We start from the raw sequence: 21163 nt of genomic DNA, 5'->3' as shown, positions 1-21163 counted from the left end.
CCAATATTACAAATAGGAAGGCAAAGCATTACATGTACTGTGAAGTGCATCAGATGATATAGCTGCCTTTTGTTTTTAACAGATCATGTTTGTGTCAGTAGATAATCACAGTGAGGTCACCATGAAGTCAACAAGCACAATTTATTTTTTTTTTTACTTTATGAACAGATACAGTAGTTGTGCCTCCTCCTAATATTCAAAATCAACCACAAAATGATATGCTGATGCACTTCTGCGTTTATCAGTTATTTGCATGCTTTTCTAACCCCCCCAACATTTGTATAACGATCCTAAAGACTGTTATATTTTTTAACACAAAAGTAATTTTATAATAACTACATTCAAAGCAATGTACTTCATTATATATATATATATATATATATATATATATATATATATATATGATATATATATATATGTGTGTGTGTGTGTGTGTGTGTGTGTATATATATATATATATATATATATATATATATATATATATATATATCTGATTATATATACTATGAAATATGTTAATTTGTTAATGAATATGTTAATTTACACTTACTGATGGTGAACAGTTTTAGTATGTATTGTATTGTATTGTATGTATGTATGTATGCATGTATGTATGTATGATGATATAGACATGCAGAATATGGACAACACAAACATCTCATTCATAATGGCAGATGGATTTCATTACCAGCCCCAGCAATTATCTAGATAGTATAAATGTTATGTATTTTCAGCATGGATGGGTTCAGCAATAGTGTCACAATTCATAAGGAACCTCCTTGCTACGTTTCCTTTGCAAGGCAGGAAATCAAGACAACAGTGGGATGGTGTGCATAATTATTTTAATAATTATTGTGAAGGAGAAGTTACAACACTGGACTCGCACTGCAGTTTAAGACAAGTTCATAATTTGGATTGAAATAACAGTGTACAAGACTGACAAGTGTTATTGGGAGGATAATCTGGATAGTGTTATAGGGAGGATAATCAATATATATATATATATATATATATATATATATATATATATATTAGATCTATATAATATCGTATATCGGTGACAAGATGTTTGGGGTACACTGTTGAGAATAACGTTGAACACTCATGAATGTAATATTTTACCTCATTTACATTTCCCTAACATTTCATTTCTTGCCTGATAAATAGTCTGCTATCTGGATTCTGAATGGTTCTCTGTTGAAATGTCTGCTTTGCTTTGATCACAATTGACAAAATACTCAAAAAAACTAAAATTGCTTCCAAAACAAAAAAAACCCTTCAAGGCTGATGAAGTGTGCACATGTTTACACAACCGTACAAAAATGTATATTACAGGTAGGCATTGTAAGTTAAATTGATGTCTGGTCATTTGCATTCATAACTAGTGAATAAAACAACTGTGTTAATACAAGATATGCAAATGACTCCAAATGAAATAGCTGAAATTAATTATCCCAACGACTAATAAATATTTTAAGTGACAGTCTTTCAAAATATAAAGATTACTAATTCTTCATTTAATCTCTTTGGTTTTAAATGAAATACAATATTAGTCATACATTTTATTACAAAATAAAACAGAAATGTTATGAACGCATTGGGTTAATTCTATGTATATGAAGTTTTATGTCAAAGCCCAGGCTAATAAAACATTAGGTTAAGCGTAATGTGTTAATGACTAACATATAACTGTAGAAGCCCTCTAATTGTGGGTTAAAGTTGTAAGCTGTACGCGTTTTCGTTTACAATATAGGGCAACCTTTTCAAATGTGCGCCTCGTGTTTTATTATTGTGTGTAGGCCCTACAACTACCACAAGGGACTGACCGTTGTGCTGGTAACGGGACGCACGCATATACCAGCAGTGGAGGAATGTTGAGGAAGATTGTTTTTAAAAAATCAGCGATTTTAATCATAATTGGAAATAAAGTATCATTGTTTGTACTCACCTGTGTGTATTACATATTTTAATGTGCAATATCAGTGTATAATGCTAAGTTATATTTCACGGGATGCTTGCAATTCCAGTGTATGATTGCTGCCACCTTAACACCCCAATTGAAAACTAAATAAAAGATTCAGTTTTTCCCTAAAAGAAAGAATGAAAGATATTACTCTATATATATATTGTTGGCGAGTTATAGTGAAAAAAAAACAAAACATTAGTAGTATTGAGGCATTTTCATTCTTGCTATTGCCCTACTGTTCTTAAAAGTAACGTAGTGAACTAATGAACTTGTAATGAACTTTGTAACGTGGTAATAAATATAACTTATTCAAATATATATAGTAATATGTATTATATATATATATATATATATATATATATATATATATATATATATATATATATATATATATATATATATATACATATATAATATTATTAATTGACTACACTTGTATTTATATGTATGGGGCGAATACTGATATATGAAGGTGCCACGTGCGGACATTTTAGATTTGGATTTTCATATTATTATTATTATTATTATTATTATTATTATTATATTATTAATATTATATTATTATATAATTATAATATTATATTACTGTTTTCCCAGCATGTATTCGTCATAAGCAGTTCTCCAACTGTTGTTTAAGTAAGTTTTTGAATTCGAAAACTTAAGCTTTGTGGTCATAACCAAGCACTATCACAAAACTATATAGTGTTATATACCTGGAATATATCCTTTTTTTAATAATATATTAAATTTATGACAAATAGTTTAATAACTAAATAAAAAAATATGTTTTATAAATATTGATTGACTGGGGAAATTAAAAAATGACACCCTTTTCCATTTTGTTACTTATAAAGGAAACATTAAACAAAATATCTTTCTAAATAAACAAAAACAGATTATTTATTTATTATTCTCGGGTAAGGGTATTAACACACTTACTTATTTTTTTTTTTTTTATTTATTTAAATAAAGTCGTTTTAAATATATTGGGTGTTAAACAGCTGGAATTTGATCGTAAGTTTAACCTGTTGTAATCTTTAATCAAAACGCGTTGCTTCTTGCGTTTACCTGCAATAAATGGATGATCACCCAGCCTACTATAAATCTTTTATTTTGGTATACCTTTAAAAAAGAAAAAAAAAAAGTAGAAAATTGCTGTGGAAATTTTTTATAAAATCAACACGATTCAACTTAATGTAGGTGAATATTAACGGGCTTGATAAATAATAATAAATCGCGCATGTTAAAACACATTTTATTGCTATATTGCTATCATTCCACTGTTCAATAGTTAATTTGGGGATACTTCGCTTTTAATATTCATAAACTGCTTGCCGCACTGCTTACCGTTGGTCCTATGTGAAAAGAGACAGAAAATAGGTCTACACAAACCCGGTGGAGCGTGTGAAAATGAAAAGAAAACATGTCAGGTAAAAGCGATTACCGATGAGGGGAAAGTTCATTAACGTTTTAATCCAGATTCAAGTCAGGTAAGGGATCACTTGTCTGTTACTCGAGAATGACGTCGGGCGGCTGTCGTTAATAAGAGTTAAGAACAACACCATTTATCTCACGTAAGTGCAACCTTGTTATATTATCATAATGTGTAAGCGCCTATTTATATATTTCCAATCGTTTGTCACAATTGTTCAATCAAGGACATGAAAACAAAAGCGAATTCATTTATTTAATTCACTACCTTATAAAAACATACATCAGTATTTAAAGAGCCAGTTCACACCACAGCTAAAAGAAGATCGTGAATATTATAATAGCTCTACAGGTCATAAATTCTATATTTGTTTCTCCTACTAAAAATTAACAATTCTAACTGTATACCAATTGTGCTAAATACTTTTATAATGTGTACAAGGCAAAAATCTAAGAAGCAGGCATTATAAAAATATGCTTAATACAATACTTACCATGATGAAAAACGTTGAGCAGAAAAAAAAAAAAGAAAAAAATCTATTAACCCTAATTTGTGAAGAACAGTACTTAAAAGTGCATGTATCATTTCTCTTCTGAAATATAGGAAGCTTAAAGAGGTTCAGGTGTGCTGGAGTTGAGAAGATGCAGGGGATGAATTATTCCCCCCCCCCTTTTTTTTTTGCCCTTTGTTTAGCACCGATAAAGGCTAAAACCCCATAAGACTGGTCACTGAATAGAGCAGGGTGCTTATCATCACCACTCCTAACTCCTCCCACTCCTGAGTCAAGCTCTATTTGAGCTTTAGAAACTCCAATGCAAACAGACACATGAGCAAAGGAGTCCCAGGCAGCTCATACTCTTAAAGACTCCCTCACACTCTCCCCATTGACTTCTCATTGACAGTCTCAAGCAGTAATCAAGGACGCTGGTGTTTAAGGACCAAAGCAATTCAGGCTACATGGACTTTGACACCGCTGGGTAGCATTTTTTTTTAAACTGGAAAAGACCTGCAAACAGTTTAATCCAATATATCGGGCCAAGGATTGCTTTGGGGAAACAATTATACAGTGTCTTAAGAACCTCTGGTTATTTTCTCTTTTGCTTTTTTTTTTATTTTAAAGGTTTTGAAATTTGGCAGCTCTGGATCTCATGGGTTCAGATGTGCGAGATCTCAATGCTATGCTGCCAGTGTCTCTCCCTGCAGGCAATGGCAGCTGCACCTTGCCAGTCAGTAATGCACCTCAATGGGCTCCGGTCTTGGACTTCCACCCAGGGGCCCCTTACAGCTCCTTTATCAAGCAAGAGCCCAACTGGAACTCCACTGACCCCCACGATGAACACTGCGGACTGAGCGCTTTCACGGTTCACTTTTCAGGTCAATTCAGTGGCACTGGAGCTTGTAGGTATGGGTCCTTTGGGGCTCCACCACCAAATCAACCACCTCCCAGCCAGGCAAGGATGTTCTCAAATGGCCCCTACCTGCCAAACTGCATGGAAACACAGCCAGCCACCAGGAACCAGGGTAAGACATCTTCATAATATTTCCAGTACTAACGTTCTGTGTGGTGTTCTCAGGTGGTTTTGTTTGGCAAGAGAACTTTTTTATGTTTAAAAAGTATTTATTTTCATTAACCTTTCATTAAGTCTCTTCTGGAGACAATTATTTCCTGTCGCTTTCAATATGTTTAGCATATCTTTAGGTATTAATCAGAATATTAATATTCGACACAACTGATGAAGAATTATTTCTGAGAGCTCTATTATTTGTTATTTATATTATATGTTATGAAAAATGTTTGACAAAAAAAAAAAAGTCTACTCACATCCACAAAATACTTTTTATTTTCTAAAAGTTAGGCAAAGAGAAGAAGAGGTAGACTATTCTATTGGACTAACTAAATACTAATTATGTAATTAACTGTTGTTTAGTTAGTGCAAGAAAAGGTATCACCTCTCCTTCTCTTTGTCTGTCATCTCTGGACTAAAATTTCAAGGTCTTTAATGTCATCCTTTATTTTTCTCAATACAATAAACAAAGTAATGGAATTTAGTTTTATCTTGTCATGTTACAGATTATAAAACAATGAAAAGATGTTCTGCACCTTGATGAAATAGCACTGAAGTCATTAAATATCCACTTGGCAGTCTTAAACAAACACATTTTATTTTTTAAATGATTACCATTAAGTTTAATAATACTGTTTAAAACAAACCCAAAATTGTTCTATTACTTGAGAATTCATTGTGTTCCTTTGTTGGCAAACTACTTCAAAATGTACAAGTGTGCTAACTGAATTTTAAGTGTTTAAGGGAACAGTTCTCTGCAGTACTAGTTACTGAACGTGCATGGAAATTCAGAAAATCATTTATTGGAAAGAAGCACAGTAAGTGGCATGTACTGAATTGGTATTTAAAAAAATAAAAAGTGCTTGCAAGCAAAATCCTTTTTTCATTCAACAAATATATAAAGATTAATTTTGCCTGACTGAAACAACTTCATTTTTCATCGCGGAATGATATCAATCTAAAAATTAAATTAAATATATATATATATATATATATATATATTATATAATATAATATATATATATAATCTCAAGTGATTATCGGTTTAACATAGCAATACCTTCAAATTACTAATGCAAACATTCATATTTGTTTTAAGATGTAATATTTTGAAATGAATAAATTGGGAAATAATAATCCAACACTAATCTGTAAAAAGAAATTTGCACGAATTCCAATTTGAAATTCATCTATTTTTTATTTTTGGTTTTTAGAAGGTGGGAATAGCTCTTAATGTAGAACTACTAGTTCACGGTTTATTAAAATATGAAATAAACACAGCTCTTCATTAATAGTACATCTAACTTTATCCAGATGTATCACAAATTGTGTGGCAGATAAATCCAGAAGAAGTCCATTAACTACTATCTCAGAGTGGATCACCTAATGAAATGGTTACGGTATATGTTTCCTATTAAAAAGGCTTCATCACAGAGTCTGTTCTTATCTCTCTTCTCCTCTTTAAGTCACATGGCATGTCACATAGATTAAAGCCAGTCACCTCATTGCGATTCACCACTAAACTTCCCTCAAATGCTACAATACAATGTATTGTCAAAATAAAACAGAAAAGTTATACTAAAAGTTTGTTATTTGAAAAAAAAAAACTGCTTTTATGTTAAAAAGAAAAAAAAAACAGGTTTTATTTACTAAAGGCAAACACTTAGTGGAAACTGCATTGAAGTTTAATAGGTTGGCTATTATTAGGGTAGCGTACTTTAAATGTATCACAAAACAAAATGACTCAAAAATAAATAAATTAAGACAATTGTTGCTTCCAGTGGGTGATGAAGGAGAATTTCAGCTCTGAAAGTGATGTTTCCTTTGAGTTGTAGTCAAGGCTGGGTTCAGTATTTTAAAAGCTTTCTGACCGTGGGAAAGATGTTACCTTGGCTTGAGGTTTAGTTTTGCCAAGTCTTGGAAAATAAAACTTTCCGAACTTTGTCCATTTTCTTTGTCATCCCTCTCCGCTCTTCCACCCAGCTGGGTCCTCCTCATAACCAGATTCTTTCCGAAGATCACAGTGTACAGCAGATGTACAACTTTCAATTATTTTCAGCACATTTTAATCAGTCTTGTCTTTGATAAGGTCCTAATTAAAAAGACCTTGCTATCAAAAGATTTGTGCAGAGCCCCAAACTTCTTATCACATTCCTAAAGCTTTGGGTCAGGCAACATTGGAAAACAGAGCCAAAAATCAGTTTTCTTGGAGTATTGTTTTGAAGATCACCAAATATCTGTTTCAGTCCAAGAATAAAGAATTGGTTTAAAGTATATTGCATGTTGCTGGAAAAAAACAAACAAACTAGTATTCATGAGTTACAGACCCAGATAAAAGAAGGCAGAAACAGCTGTGAAATTAAAGCTTCTCTGAGTTCAACCAGATGGTTGAGATACCACAATAAAATTTACTGCACCAAAAAGATTGCACTAGAAACTAGATGCTTCACAATCACCGGATTAGAAAATAACACATCTTTATTGATATACTTTAATTGTACTGCATTGAGAATATACATGCACATAACAAAGGAGATGATTAAGTGCTTTATTTAGTCCTTTTCTGTTAGACCTCTGCTGCTATATGATAAGACTTATCAGGGTTTTAACAGCTACTTAAACATTTTGTTAAACGCAGTTATAAATTATTATTATTATTTTTTTATTCTGGGTAACTAGGAAAAAATCTGAACAAAATTGTCAATTAAATATTTACCACAAAAAAAACCCAATCTTTGATAAATGCTAAAAACATGCTGACAAACTTCAAGGAAGTATTACTGTGTTTTAAATCTTCAGTGTATCAAGTCAGCTATTTCCGATGAACCTGTACCAGTCTAAATGAATACTGTATTAATACCTTAATACCACTTTTATTGGGGATAAACGGTTACAAAAAAAACATCTAATCATCTCATTCTCATTGATAACTATCAGATGTTCACGATTCGACTAACTTTTTAATTAGTTTTGTTCTGAAGCTGTTGTGAAAGTGGTCCCGTGTAATTAATGAAGCTGGTGTTGAAACGCCTGATTTACGATTAAGAGTCACTTTGGGGTCGGGAGAAGGCATCACTCACTCCACTCTTGTGTCACCTTTCTTATACTCTGTAGCTTGTTTGTTTTTGGTAAAGGCAATTTTCTCTTTATGGTGGGAGGTGCTATTAGTTTTAATTTAACTCAGACTTTTCAGATTTTAGTTATTATTAGGCCTAGGGTAAAATGAACAGATGGACTGCATCAAACATAAAATTATATATTACGAGTGAAGAAAAGCATCCTTTTTATGACTGTTTAAATATTACTTCTTTTTAAGGTTTGCCATTTCATTCTAATGAGTTTATCGAAAGGAGAAATTGTTAGCATGTTTCAAATTTTGTTTTGAATAATTACATACTGAATTTAAAATACAATAAAATAATCTCATTTAAGAAACATTTCCATTTTAATCTTTATACCTAAACATATACTGTGTATCTCTGCTGATTTGCAGAGTTTTATCTTTTAACATTAGATATAAATAATGTACACAGGCTTTACATTTCTTTCACCGGTGTCAATTGTTTGACAATTGCTATAATATAATAAATATGCTGAGAATATTAAAAGTGACAAAATCAAATTAAATAACCTTACTGGTTGATATGTCAGTGTTCTAATGTTTAAATGAAACATTTCTGAAATATCTTTAAAGTTTGTTAAATTATCAGAGATTTCAAAGTTGTGGTTCAAATTAGTGTTTAATTAAAAACTTATACTAATATGTATAATAACATGTATTTTAAGCCCCTTTCACACTGGCAGCTCCACTCGGGTCAGAACCTACCTGGCACAGGACCCGATGTCATGCGGGTCGGGAACACGATTTCACACTGCTTTTGAGTTGACCTGGGTGACAGAAGCAAATAAACAATATGTGTACCAATGCCCCGGAAGCAGCTTGTTACTGACGCTTCCATCCAAGCTTCTCTGGATTCAACCATAGGCACAAATGTTGATTAGAGCAAATGTTTCTTCATCCCTGCTGCAATCTGACTCATGCTGTGTCTCAAACAACACAAATATGGCTAAACAGAATAAACACAAACATTCCTTATGAAAGTGAAACTGACGCTCACGTGGCTGTTTGTTACTGTGACCCAGGTCAAAGCGTGTCGACCCACATCCTGAGGTGGGTCGCTAGTTCAACCCGGGTACATGGTTTTAAACTACGTGGGATTGTGACCCAGGTAGCCAGAACCCGTGTCTGGACCCGGCTAGATCCGAGGGGCTCTAGTATCCTGACAGTTTTAGATTTATTTACAGACCATACCAATTTACATTATATTTAACTTTGACAATCTTTAATGTCAGTTTTTCCATATAGGTTGACAACGATAAACTAATAACTTTCAATACTACTGGTAAATATCAAAATAGTGTTTTGAATAAAGCAACATAATACATTAATTTACAATCTACTAGTAAATCCAAGTCAATTTGCCATTTTGAGCAGCTTTAGAACCAGTTTTTTACCTTTAGTTGCTCAGGGAAGTAAGACTTTTTTACACTGAAAACATTGTATTTACAGATCTCAACTCTGCTACCAATTGTTGATTATCACCAGTGTTCCTATACAATCCCTGTTCTTACCCACAGCAGTGACTGACGTGGCAATGCATTAATTCTCTTAATTGAATTTTTCTTTTCTTTTAGGATACAGCACAGTTGGGTTTGATGGGACTCCCAACTATGGGCACACTCCCTCTCATCATACATCACAGTTCTCCAACCATTCCTTTAAACACGAAGACCCAATGAGCCAACAGCCAACAATAGGTATGAATTATCCAACTGGATAAAGCTCTGTTTGAATTACAATTAAAATATATATATATATATATATATATATATATATATATATATATATATATATATATATATATATATATATATATATATATCTATTGCTTAGCTTGTCGGACGATTGGGTCCAGAATTTAAGTTAGTTTACATTAGGGTGCTGTTGTAGCTAGACTTCATAATGGCCATTGCAATTCATAGCTATGGTAGTGCCGTAGACTTTGATGGAATTCACGCCATTTATATTCAAAGTGGATCGGAAGGTTGGTATAAGTTCAAGAAAGGTCTCAGACTACAAATTGAAGTGGCAGAGTTTTAAAAACACAGTGAACCAGAATAGCATTTTGTTGTTAGTTGTGTTAGTGAGAAGTATACGTGTCTCTATAAATTATAACTTGAGTCAACAAGTAGTAAAGCGGATTTAGGAATGTTTAAAAACACCCAGGGACCCATTCCCCGAATTTGTAGGAAATGAAAACCAGATATCACTTGTGTTTCTGAGATGAGGGGGATGGGGGATGCTAAAGTCCCTGCAAGTGTGGGGGATGCCAAAGTATTCTGCATATATATATATAATATATAGATATATATTATATATATATCTATAATATATATATATATATATACAACGTTGCACCCAATAATATTATACAACGACGGGTTAATCTATGGTCCCTACATTAGATATTTATATTTATTTATTTATTTATTTAAATCATCAGCAGAATGAATCTCAGCACTTCTGTCTTAAATGCATATTTATCCTATAAATATTACTTCATATTACTACCCTGATTATGTTCATGTTTATTCAATTACAAATTGGTTAAATGAACTGAATATGTAATTTTTTTTTGCTTAGTATTGTAAGAATATATTGTATTTTTTTTTTTTTTTAGTTTTCTAAGAATTATCGAAATAATCTGAAAAAAAAAGACCAATAAATCTTGCTCCCCACAAGGAAGCCAGTCATTAGTAGAGTATTAGGAAGATTAGTGAGCTGATTCTTCCACGAAGGCAGAGGGACCAGCATTGTGAAGGGGTGTTGCTAATCAGCAGCTCTGTTTCTCTGCAGGAGACCAGCAGTACTCTGTGCCTCCTCCAGTATATGGCTGCCACACCCCCACAGACAGCTGTGCAGGGAGCCAAGCCCTGCTACTCAGAAACCCATACAACAGGTAACTTGCATGACTTCTCTTCTAGTCCAATGATAATCCCTAAACCAGAGGGGTATGCTGTGTCAGAGATTGCAGATCACGTTTAGTAAAAACGGAAAGTAGTTCCTTACAATAAGTTCCATTTTCTGTTTGCTCTCCATGTTGTGTGAAGGGATATTATATCCATCTATTGGTGATATTTCCTATTAGTTTGCCAGCCATATCAGTTAATTCATATAAACTACTTACTTGTGCCATGCTCTGCTGTTTAAGGGCAAATATGAATTGTTTGTGTGTCAGGCTGAATATGTGTTTGTCTTGCTGAGGACACCCATCCACTTAAAACCCAGGTTTTAACTGGATACTCAGAGGTATAATAAAGAGAAACTTTTATTAGCAATTTTAACACAACGAAATTGAATCTTTGGCACAGTTTGTTAGCTGTAAGTTCTAGTAGCTCCAAGTTATAAAGCATAAACATAAAACTAGTTCATATGGCCAAGTAAAGTATTCAATAGTGTTCAGCTACTGTAATAGGATTACTGTATGTGTGTATCTATATCTATATCTATCTATCTATCTATCTATCTATCTATCTATATATATATATTATATATATATATATATATATATATATATATATATATATATATATGGCCTTATGTCACAATTTAAGACTTGTAGAAAAATTATATTACTCAAAACCATCATCTTTTGTGATCACGTCTGTATTAATAAAGCAACTCTAAATAAGTCATAAACCTTTTTTGACCGAGGCTGAAGATCCATATCTTTCAGATAGGGTAGCTAAGTAACAGAAACACAAAACACAACTCTACAGGTCATCAAAGTCACAAGCTTCTTTTCGAATGGGTGACAATGACATAATTTAGAATAGATTAATGCAGACAAACAAAAAATTAGGGCGAGGCTTTGTCTGAAAAGTCACTGCGTGGGTTGACGTCAAGGAAGTGGGTGATGAGGTAATACAGGAAGGAAGGGGGCCATATCAAGACAGACAAGATATGGAATTCAAGTTAAATATTTCACTTAAATTGCAATTAAATTAAGACCTTTCTCAGCCTGGTTTATTTCCTGGTAAACAGTTGAAATCAATCACACTTTAGCTTAATGTCACACGACAAACTGCTAACACTTTATAACACATAGCTTGAACTATAATTACTGTACATAAAAGCTAAAATAGCATTTTATATGGTGTTCCAGTACATTAATCAATTCAAGATAAAGTCAATACTTGTTTATCTTATATGAAGTCTTGTTTATTACATTTTAATAATGCCTAATAATGTATGTTATTAACCTGTAATAAAGGATGATAAAGTTTTAACTGCTGCCGTTTAAAAATACAAATTCAGGTTGTTTACATAGTACAAATCCATTTTTTTTATGTATCTTGCTATTTCTAACAAAATGTAAGCAATTATACATTAATAAATCTTAATTTGAAAAGTAAAGTGTCAATGTACATGGTGGATAAAATAGCTTTCTAACTGAGTTAGAGACAGGTCATTATCCCTGCACTATAAAACACATACTTCACTGACAGATATTAATCTGTATAACCATTAGCTGTGACAGGCAACGCTGGGCATTAATAACATCAGAAATGAAAAAGAGTGTTCTGTGGTCTCAATACTTCTGCCTTTAAAAACTGTGCCTGTATAGGTATCTAAAAGGTTATTCCTATTATCTGTGCCTGTATTGACATAAAATAAGACAGCGTACAGAAGTAAGCCTGCTGAATACGAATGTCTGCACAGAGGTCAAGAGCTGTGTAACAGCACCCAGCAGGCCAAAATAAAATCTGCATGATATACTGCCGATTTCCTTTAAAATTGCTGCCTCGCTCTCTTTGAAACATTAAAAGTGTTTTAATCAGTTTTTGAAGACAACCAGCTGACACCAACGACAACAACAATGCATGTCCAATTATACCATCATAAGAAAAAACAAAAACAAAAACAAAAAACCACTAAAAACTGGAATCGTCAACATGTTGTTGTTTAGCTGCGGAACACAGAAACAATTTGAAAATAAGAAAAAGCTGTTGATAAGAACCCGTGACTCAGCCACCTTTTACAGTAACAAAAAAATATTTTCCTCGGATGAAAAATATTTATTTGTCACGAGTGTTCAATAAAACGTTCCTCGTTTAAATGTGTGGAGCAGTTTTTATTAGTCATTGGTATGAAACTTTAAGTTAGAAATCTAAAGAGACCGAAAAAATGGAGGAGGCCTTTCTTATAAATGAAGTGTCAAACGAAAGAAAGTTGAGAAAAACTCCTGCCATAAAAAGCTTCAGGCTGGAACTTCTAATAGAAATCGGGGAACTGCAGGAATTAATTACACAGCAGCATTACAGGAAGAATTTGTGGAATTGCACATCACAGTGAGTGGCACAGGCTAGCACAAGCTGCTACTGCGAATCTCGAATACTCTCTCAGTTGAGATGCAGGATATTGCAGAAGCATAATAGCACTTTAGGCAATGTAATGGATAATAGTGTCCAGTGCTTGTGACAAATGAGAAAGAGCATAGTTTAAGCCTGAAGTAATTAAACCTCACACATTTGAATTTATTCAGTAGACAAAAAATACTGTATTGCTGAATACAGCATTCCAGAAAATGCTGTAAAGAATTGTTGTGTAACACAATTAGGATCACACATCAGAAGTCAAATCTACAATGTATGTTTATCACAGAAACAATCAATTAGCTTGACTTTTCTCTATTAGCTCCAATTTAACCTTACAAAAAGCTTACAACCATATTACTATAACGAGGAACAACCTATTTCATATCAGTTGTTTAAAGATATTAAAGAAAGTCCATTTGCACTATTGTAGGGTTTCCTTAATTCATATTATACACTTATTTGTGTTCGTTTGCATTGCTGGTGTTTACAGATTGAGAACAAAGAGTGAATGGCATTATTATTATTATTATTATTATTATTATTATTATTATTATTATTATTATTATTATTATTATTATTTATATGAGGCATCATCTAAACTCCTGTTTTCTGAGGGTCGTTACGTTAGCCCTGGCACCTGGGCATGGGTAACATATGCCAAGATAAGTGATAGTCTTGGTACTAGATTTTAATAATAGATCGGTATTTTCGTTTTGAGAGTGGTGGGATTAGAATAATGTATCACTCCTCTGCAACATTTTTCCTTTTGTCTTCCAGGCATTCATTACTTGTCACCTAGGATGTCTCCCCTTCACAAGCTATTTTTCAGTCTTAACGTGGCTTTTGTTACATTCTCCTATGGTGCCTGTTTGAGTTCTATGATTACAGTTTTTGATTACTTGCTCATGCTCCCCTATGTTACAGTCTTCAAAAGAGTTTTAAATTAGGCATGTTTTAATGTATTTTTTTTTATGACAGTGACAACTTATACCAAATGGCCTCACAGCTTGAATGCATGGGATGGAACCCTGTAAGCACATTGGCACCTACAATGAAAAGGTGAGCACAGCACTGTACTTAACACTTGATTTAAAATAACTAGTTCCAAATGTCAATCTCGGGACCTGGTTATATTGAACGTACTGTAAGATCTAGTAAAATTTTATACTATAAAAGTGTATCTTATATGTGCAGATTGAAGAAAATCAATGAAAAGCAAACAATTGCTTGTGATGTCTTTCCCTTATCTTAATGAAATTGAAGTGCTATTCAGTAGATGAGTATTATAGCAGGAGCCATTGCCACATGGTGTCAGTCTCTGTTAATTTTGTTTTTCAAAGCCTGTCAGCATGTGCAATTAGACACTGTTGTGTCTGTCTTGGGGCATATATCCTGCAAAGCAATGCTGAGCATCAGCCTTGACCACGGTCCAAGATAACAATAGCATGGAAGAGGTCATCCGAAAGGAACTGTAAGAGACTCAGGACACAATGGAATTATTAAACTCACATGTGCTCTAACTGTCCAGATAGCTCAACACAGATCCTGTTAGTTCGGTAAAATATTTGACCTGTAGGCCCCTAAAATACAAAAGGAAAACAGCAGATATCAAAATGATAATCAGTGGTTAAATCGAAAAAAAGTTTTGGGTTCACCAATTAGTTGAATCTGCGGAAAATCTGTTCTAGACATAGCCTCATCTCTGGGGATAGGAGCCAAAGTATGCATGGTTCTTCTCCAGATAAATGCTACAATTTACAGTATCTCAGCTCACAGTTACCATGAACCTGAGGTGTTTATCTCTTAAACGAATGAATGAATGAACTGTTTGCAGGTTTTTCTAATTTGTTTGCTTTATTTTCTGTTTTCTGCAGAAAGGAAGTTTTATAGCTTGACACAAATAGAGGGCAAATATAAGTATTAAAGCAAACTTATTTATATAAACATATGCCGTACTGGAAGAAAAAAAAAGGAATGGGAAATTATCATTGGAGTAAGTTGGTTCTGAGGGTGTTTAATCTAATTGATGCTCACTGCCACTAAGTATGTGTCAGAAACTCTCCAGATGTCGTCGCTGTCTAAGTGTTAACTAGCACCATCTGAGTCATTCACTGCTGATAAGTAGGTACTCACCATGCAAAGCAAAAGATTGCGTGTTGATCTGAGGTCAAACTGGAGGCACACTTGAAATCCTGTCAAAGGTAGAACTGTGGCCATTTGTCTTTATTAGACTACTTCATATCTGATTTGTGCCAAGTGAATTATAGCAGTTTATCAGTAGACACAGGGCACATTTCTGAATGCCACACAGCAGTTAGCAAACGCTATCAGCAGTATATAGTGTACAATATATTATCTGAGCTGGATTTACAACAGTAGGGATTTAGGCGTTATTTCATAAGGAGTGCAGTATAACATGTACCCTAAATAATGTGCGATCAGTACTCGTTAAAATCACATGTCATTCACTTCAGTGAAGTTTTCAAAACGTGATGGTTGAGCATCATTTTATGTGGTGTGAATAGGGTAACTGTATTTCCCAAACTGATGTCTTTTTCTTGTTTGCGTAACATCTGAAGGGCCTTTTGAGTTGTCTTTTGACGTGTCCCAGAAACCTGATGCTGATTGTCTTTATCTTTACAGCCACACAACAGGTTATGAAAGTGACCACAATGGGCCATTGTTGTACAGCTGTAGCGCCCAGTACAGAATACACACTCATGGTGTCTTCAGAGGACTCCAGGTTAGTAGTGCTGCCAAGTGTTTCAGAGTTCAACTAAAGGTTACAGACTTATTCATCTATTTTATTAATGTGAGAAGAATCAGCCAGGACTTTGTTATGTGTTGTGGTTCCAAGGCCAGCACAAAAAGTACACAAATCTAGTGCGGACAGAACTATATATTTTTTATTAGATTACTTTACAGATATTAGAACTGTTTTTTATCAACTTATGAGAAAATATGTTACAAAAGTAAGTGCTACAATATAAAACATAAACAAATTGTGGAACGATTTCAAATGTATTTCAGAATGAAATGCTTCTTAAGATCCATTTAGCAATAAAGGTTTCCCCTTTGTTGCCAAAATGAATAAATCATCAAAGCTTAATTAAAGCCGCCAACATTCTGTAGGCAGAGATACTGTAGAGTGGACTTTTGGAAATACAAACCCTTTTCTTTCTCCTGATTTCTTCTCAGTCTAAGAATGTCCATCAACAAAACTTTAATGAGCATTTAGATTTAAAAAATAAATAAATAAATAAATAATAAAGATAATTTTTATTTGTGGCTGTTCCTGTTATTTTATTTTTTTTTACAAGATAATAGAGACAGATGGTTTTAATTTGATAAACCCTGGGACCTACCTACCCCACCTTGGGTGGGGTGATTCTGTGTGAGGTCAACAGTGCAAATGGTTTATGGCTTTCTCATTTGGTTTATCATTTCCCTATCAATAACTTCTAGCCAGCATTACCTGCACAGCTTAATAATGAAAGTCCATTATACAAAGCTGGTACTAATTAGAAGCACATGGTTTTTACGCACAGGTATTTTAAAAGCATTCGGTATTATATCTGATTGTAAAATGGATTACAATCGACTTACAAAAATTAAGAACCCAGATTTAAATTAATATTGAAAGACAAACGCATAACACTGAAACTGTACTGTATTTTAGATTAAATGTCATTAGATGTAAATGCCACTATCATGTAAATCATTAAAGGAAGGGGACAACAAAAACCTATAATTCTAACCGCATGTGTGAGACACTTTAGTGTATTTTTGTAAATGGTTAGGTTTGGTTCTATTTATGTATTAACATTTAACAAATGGCACTATTCACCACTATGTAAACCACCAATACAGTCCTGTGTCTTTTCAGAGGGCTTTTCTTGTGGTGTTAGACAGTTGATCCTTTACTTCTTATCAGTTTATCTTTCAGAGAACCAAGTAGGTGTTAATGTGCCTTTGATATACTAGCACTTCAAAGAACAAATAGTTCAATTTAATCTTACTGGCTTTTTAAAAGAACTATATCGAAATCACTGTGTGCATCACGTTTAGAAACCATCAAAAGCCTCACCCTTTCATTTTCAATGTTCCAACAGGATGTTAGGAGAGTGCCAGGAGTTACTCCTGCCATTGTGAGATCATCGTCAGAAGCCAATGAAAAACGACCGTTTATGTGTGCATATCCTGGTTGCAACAAGAGATATTTCAAATTGTCCCATTTACAGATGCACAGCAGGAAACATACAGGTAAGTGTGTTTTCTTACGAAAAAATATCGTTGAGGTTAAATTAGTTTACTGTAAACTACATCCATCAAACCCAACAAATAATAATAATAATAATAATAATAATAATAATAATAATAATAATAATAATACAAAACAAATCCTCATTAAGCTATTAAAAGTAAAAGGAAGATTCCTCAATGCTTCATTATGCATTTCATGAACTATTCCAGTAACCAGATAAAGACAGAAAACGCACCGGATACACAGAAACAGTTTAGTGATTCAGTAAAATAAAAATTACCCCAGATGGAAAACACATCCTGGATTTCAACTAGAAACCCGATTGATCAAACCCAAGCAGCAGAAATATGAAGTATTAAAATGTTACATATTTTTTATGACACTAGTGTAGCAGTTTAGTTTTGTTGTCAAATATGTTGCATCCGTCCTTTAGTACTCAACAGTATGCAGTCGTTGAAGACCACAGCGCTTAATCTATTCAGTTAAAATAAAAGACTTACTCAAAGCTCTAAGATCTACAGCTATAGTCAAACGTTTTGCATCACCTAAAATTTTGGAACTGAGACAGAATAATAATTAAAAAAAACTATATGAACATAATTTTGATCTTTTATTTAACATCATGTAATCAAAGAAACTACAGAATGATTCTACCGGAAGCCATACTAGTCTATTTTTGTCAGTTTTTCGTTAAGTATATTGAAAAATACAAAGCGTTATGGTAATTTGATATGTTTACGTAACATTATTCAGCAGGTTTCATTCGACTTTATGAAGCAAAGTGAATTAATTTTATAGGGTGATGCAACACAATTGGCCATGGCTGTAAGATCCAAATACTTTAGAAAGCCTGCTGCTATTTATTTTTCTTTTTGTACCTGTACCTGTGAAATCAATTACGAAAAAATAAACGATATTGAAATGATGCATGAAAGCAGGGTTTGTGGATGTTCAGGAAGTGAGCGGCAGTAAAACATGTAGACCACAGGAAGACACTGTATAAAGTTTTAAAGCAGTAAATGTAAAATGTTGTAAAAATTATTTAATTAGTTTTAATTAGACGTTGTATACAGTAATCAAGTCATTGGAATACGTGTTAAAGCAGTAATTAAAACAATTGTCCCCATGCTTGAGTTTAAAATATCATCAATAAAGCAGAGAAAAAAAAAAAAAAAAAAAAAACACGCAAACTTTCAGACAGCTGCACTGCTGGAATTTGTCATCAGACTGGCTTGTATTATTCTTTGCATTGGAGAAAGCCAAAGGAATAAACACTAATTGGGTGGTTTTTTTTTTTTTTTTGGGGGGGGGGGGGGGGGGGGGGTTGTGTAAATGCATGAATCATTTCCTATTTTATCTGCACTTTATAGGTGAAAAACCCTACCAGTGTGACTTCAAAGACTGTGGAAGGAGATTTTCTCGATCGGACCAGCTTAAAAGGCACCAGAGAAGACACACAGGTAAGAAAGCCTGGAGAAAACTTCTCTTTGCACCTGCATTTGGATCTAAGCTGGACTAACTCTTATTAGTGTTTCTTATTTTGTGTGTGTGTGTGTGTGTGTGTTTATATATATATCAGATAGATCCTAACCCTACAGTTCATTATTGCTTGCATTACACATGCATCTGTCAGTTTGGTTGCAATAGTATGACATAGGGTAAAACCTTTAGACAAATTTTACTTAGGGAGCACAGCTTGTTGCTGCATAAACAGAAGTGGCTTGGCGTTTTCATTTTAAAAGCATGCATTCACTTTCACATGCGTCTTTTTTTCTGTTTTTCTCTACATAGGAGTAAAACCATTTCAGTGTGAAACCTGTCAGAGAAAATTCTCTCGGTCTGATCACCTTAAGACTCACACCAGGACTCATACAGGTAAAACAAGTGCGTAAACTTTTTTATTCACATTTATCAATTCTCATTAAATCACTGTACCAGTTGGAAGTTTGTAGTGAAGCGTTTCACAGGCAAAACTAGAAACCTATCCAACAAAATAAAAATATAATTTCCATTATATGTGAGCCAGAATAGCACATTTGTGATTGGCTACTGCTGCCTGTATCCTGACTCACAGCAGTGCTAAGTGCATATTGAATTAAATAATACAGACGCATGTGGACCAGAACTATTCTAAATACCCAAAACTTTGTACCCATTATGGATAATAAAATACATAGTTTAGCTCTGTTATAGTCGTAGCATATAAATATCACTTTTCTTTAAAAGCATTTTGAAATAATTCTGGCCTAAAAATAGGTAGTAAGACATGCTGTTAAAACTAAAAACTTGTTAGCCATGTGTTCAAAATACCACATACCGTAAATATTGTCATCTACTTAAAAGGTTTTTTAACTGCTTGTTTATTTACTACAATCTTTGCTATTTGACACACAGAGCCCACACAGCTACACAGTGCTCCAAGTTACACACTTAAGTGTTTAATGTCAAAGGAAGGCTTGAGAGGATTGTTGTAAATAACAGTGCTGATCTGCAAAGCCATTCATTCAGCGATTCATCCACTGAGGCAGCAATAAGTGGGCCATGGCATGTAATAAATTATTTCAAATAGAGGTTAAAAAATAAGACTGAAAAAGTCTCGTTTCGTGCTCATTGAGACCAGTGTCTTTTCATCTCAATAGGTGAGAAACCCTTTAACTGCCGCTGGCCCAACTGTCAGAAGAAGTTTGCGAGATCTGACGAACTGGTACGCCATCACAACATGCACCAGCGGAACATGGCAAAGCTCCAGTTAGCACTCTAAAGACCACGGCAGGCAAACAAAATGGACATTGTCAGCTACTGCAGAAATGCTAGCTTTCAGAGAGCACTGTAGTATCAGAAACTAGGTGGTACAACCCAGGTTAACAAAGTTTGCCAGGCAACACTTTACATTAAGCCTCTTCAACTACTGTGCATTAACATATTAGTTAGTAAATACATATGTTTTTACATATAATTACAGTGTTTACATGCATAGGTACAATGTACTTAATGTGTAAATCTGTTTTCATGATATAACCCAAACCTTACCTTAACCCTTTTCTGATACAATTATGTACTGTCATATATCGTGCAAAAAGATTTGCACATTAAGCACATTATAACTATGCATAATAACGTTATAATTATGTGTGAATACACATGTATTTACTAAGTAACTACTATGTAAATACACTGTAATTAGAGATGTAACGTGTTATAGTGTGCCACATTATTTCCCCCCTATGTACAGTATCTTGCCAACCTTGCAACACTTTACAAAGTTACTATGTCAGTGACTTGCCACAGCATAAACATATGAGGCCATACTGAACAGAGTAATGCATTGTATTAACTAAGACTTTCAAATGTATATCTTGCCTCTTAACAACATTTGCAGAGTCTATTCCCAGAATGTATTGGATGAAACGAATTAAACCTACCGTTACACATTCGCTACCTGTGCAACAGTTATTACAACCCCACCTGAGCCTCACACTCACAGTCTAGGGTTCTGT

The 21163-nt window shown here is 33.6% G+C and overlaps 1 protein-coding gene across 2 annotated transcripts; it reads left to right on the top strand.

Moving 5' to 3' along the window:
* Window positions 1–4235: 4235 nt before the first annotated feature.
* wt1a (WT1 transcription factor a) lies at window positions 4236–20772 on the top strand. Of its 2 annotated transcripts, none has more exons than XM_041217964.1 (9): window positions 4236–4919; window positions 9659–9781; window positions 10881–10983; window positions 14381–14461; window positions 16046–16145; window positions 17515–17665; window positions 19037–19126; window positions 19458–19541; window positions 20306–20772. In XM_041217964.1, the coding sequence occupies exons 1-9, from the start codon at window positions 4547–4549 to the stop codon at window positions 20425–20427; spliced, it is 1227 nt and encodes a 408-aa protein (XP_041073898.1). In that variant the 5' UTR covers window positions 4236–4546; the 3' UTR covers window positions 20428–20772. The 2 variants fall into 2 exon arrangements, with proteins under 2 accessions (XP_041073898.1, XP_041073897.1); XM_041217963.1 differs by having other exon boundaries at window positions 19458–19550.
* Window positions 20773–21163: the final 391 nt, after the last annotated feature.

Source organism: Polyodon spathula, chromosome 19 (assembly GCF_017654505.1).
Source record: "Polyodon spathula isolate WHYD16114869_AA chromosome 19, ASM1765450v1, whole genome shotgun sequence".
NCBI classification, from domain to species: Eukaryota; Metazoa; Chordata; class Actinopteri; order Acipenseriformes; family Polyodontidae; genus Polyodon; species Polyodon spathula.
This window is presented reverse-complemented; position numbering and strand designations above follow the sequence as displayed.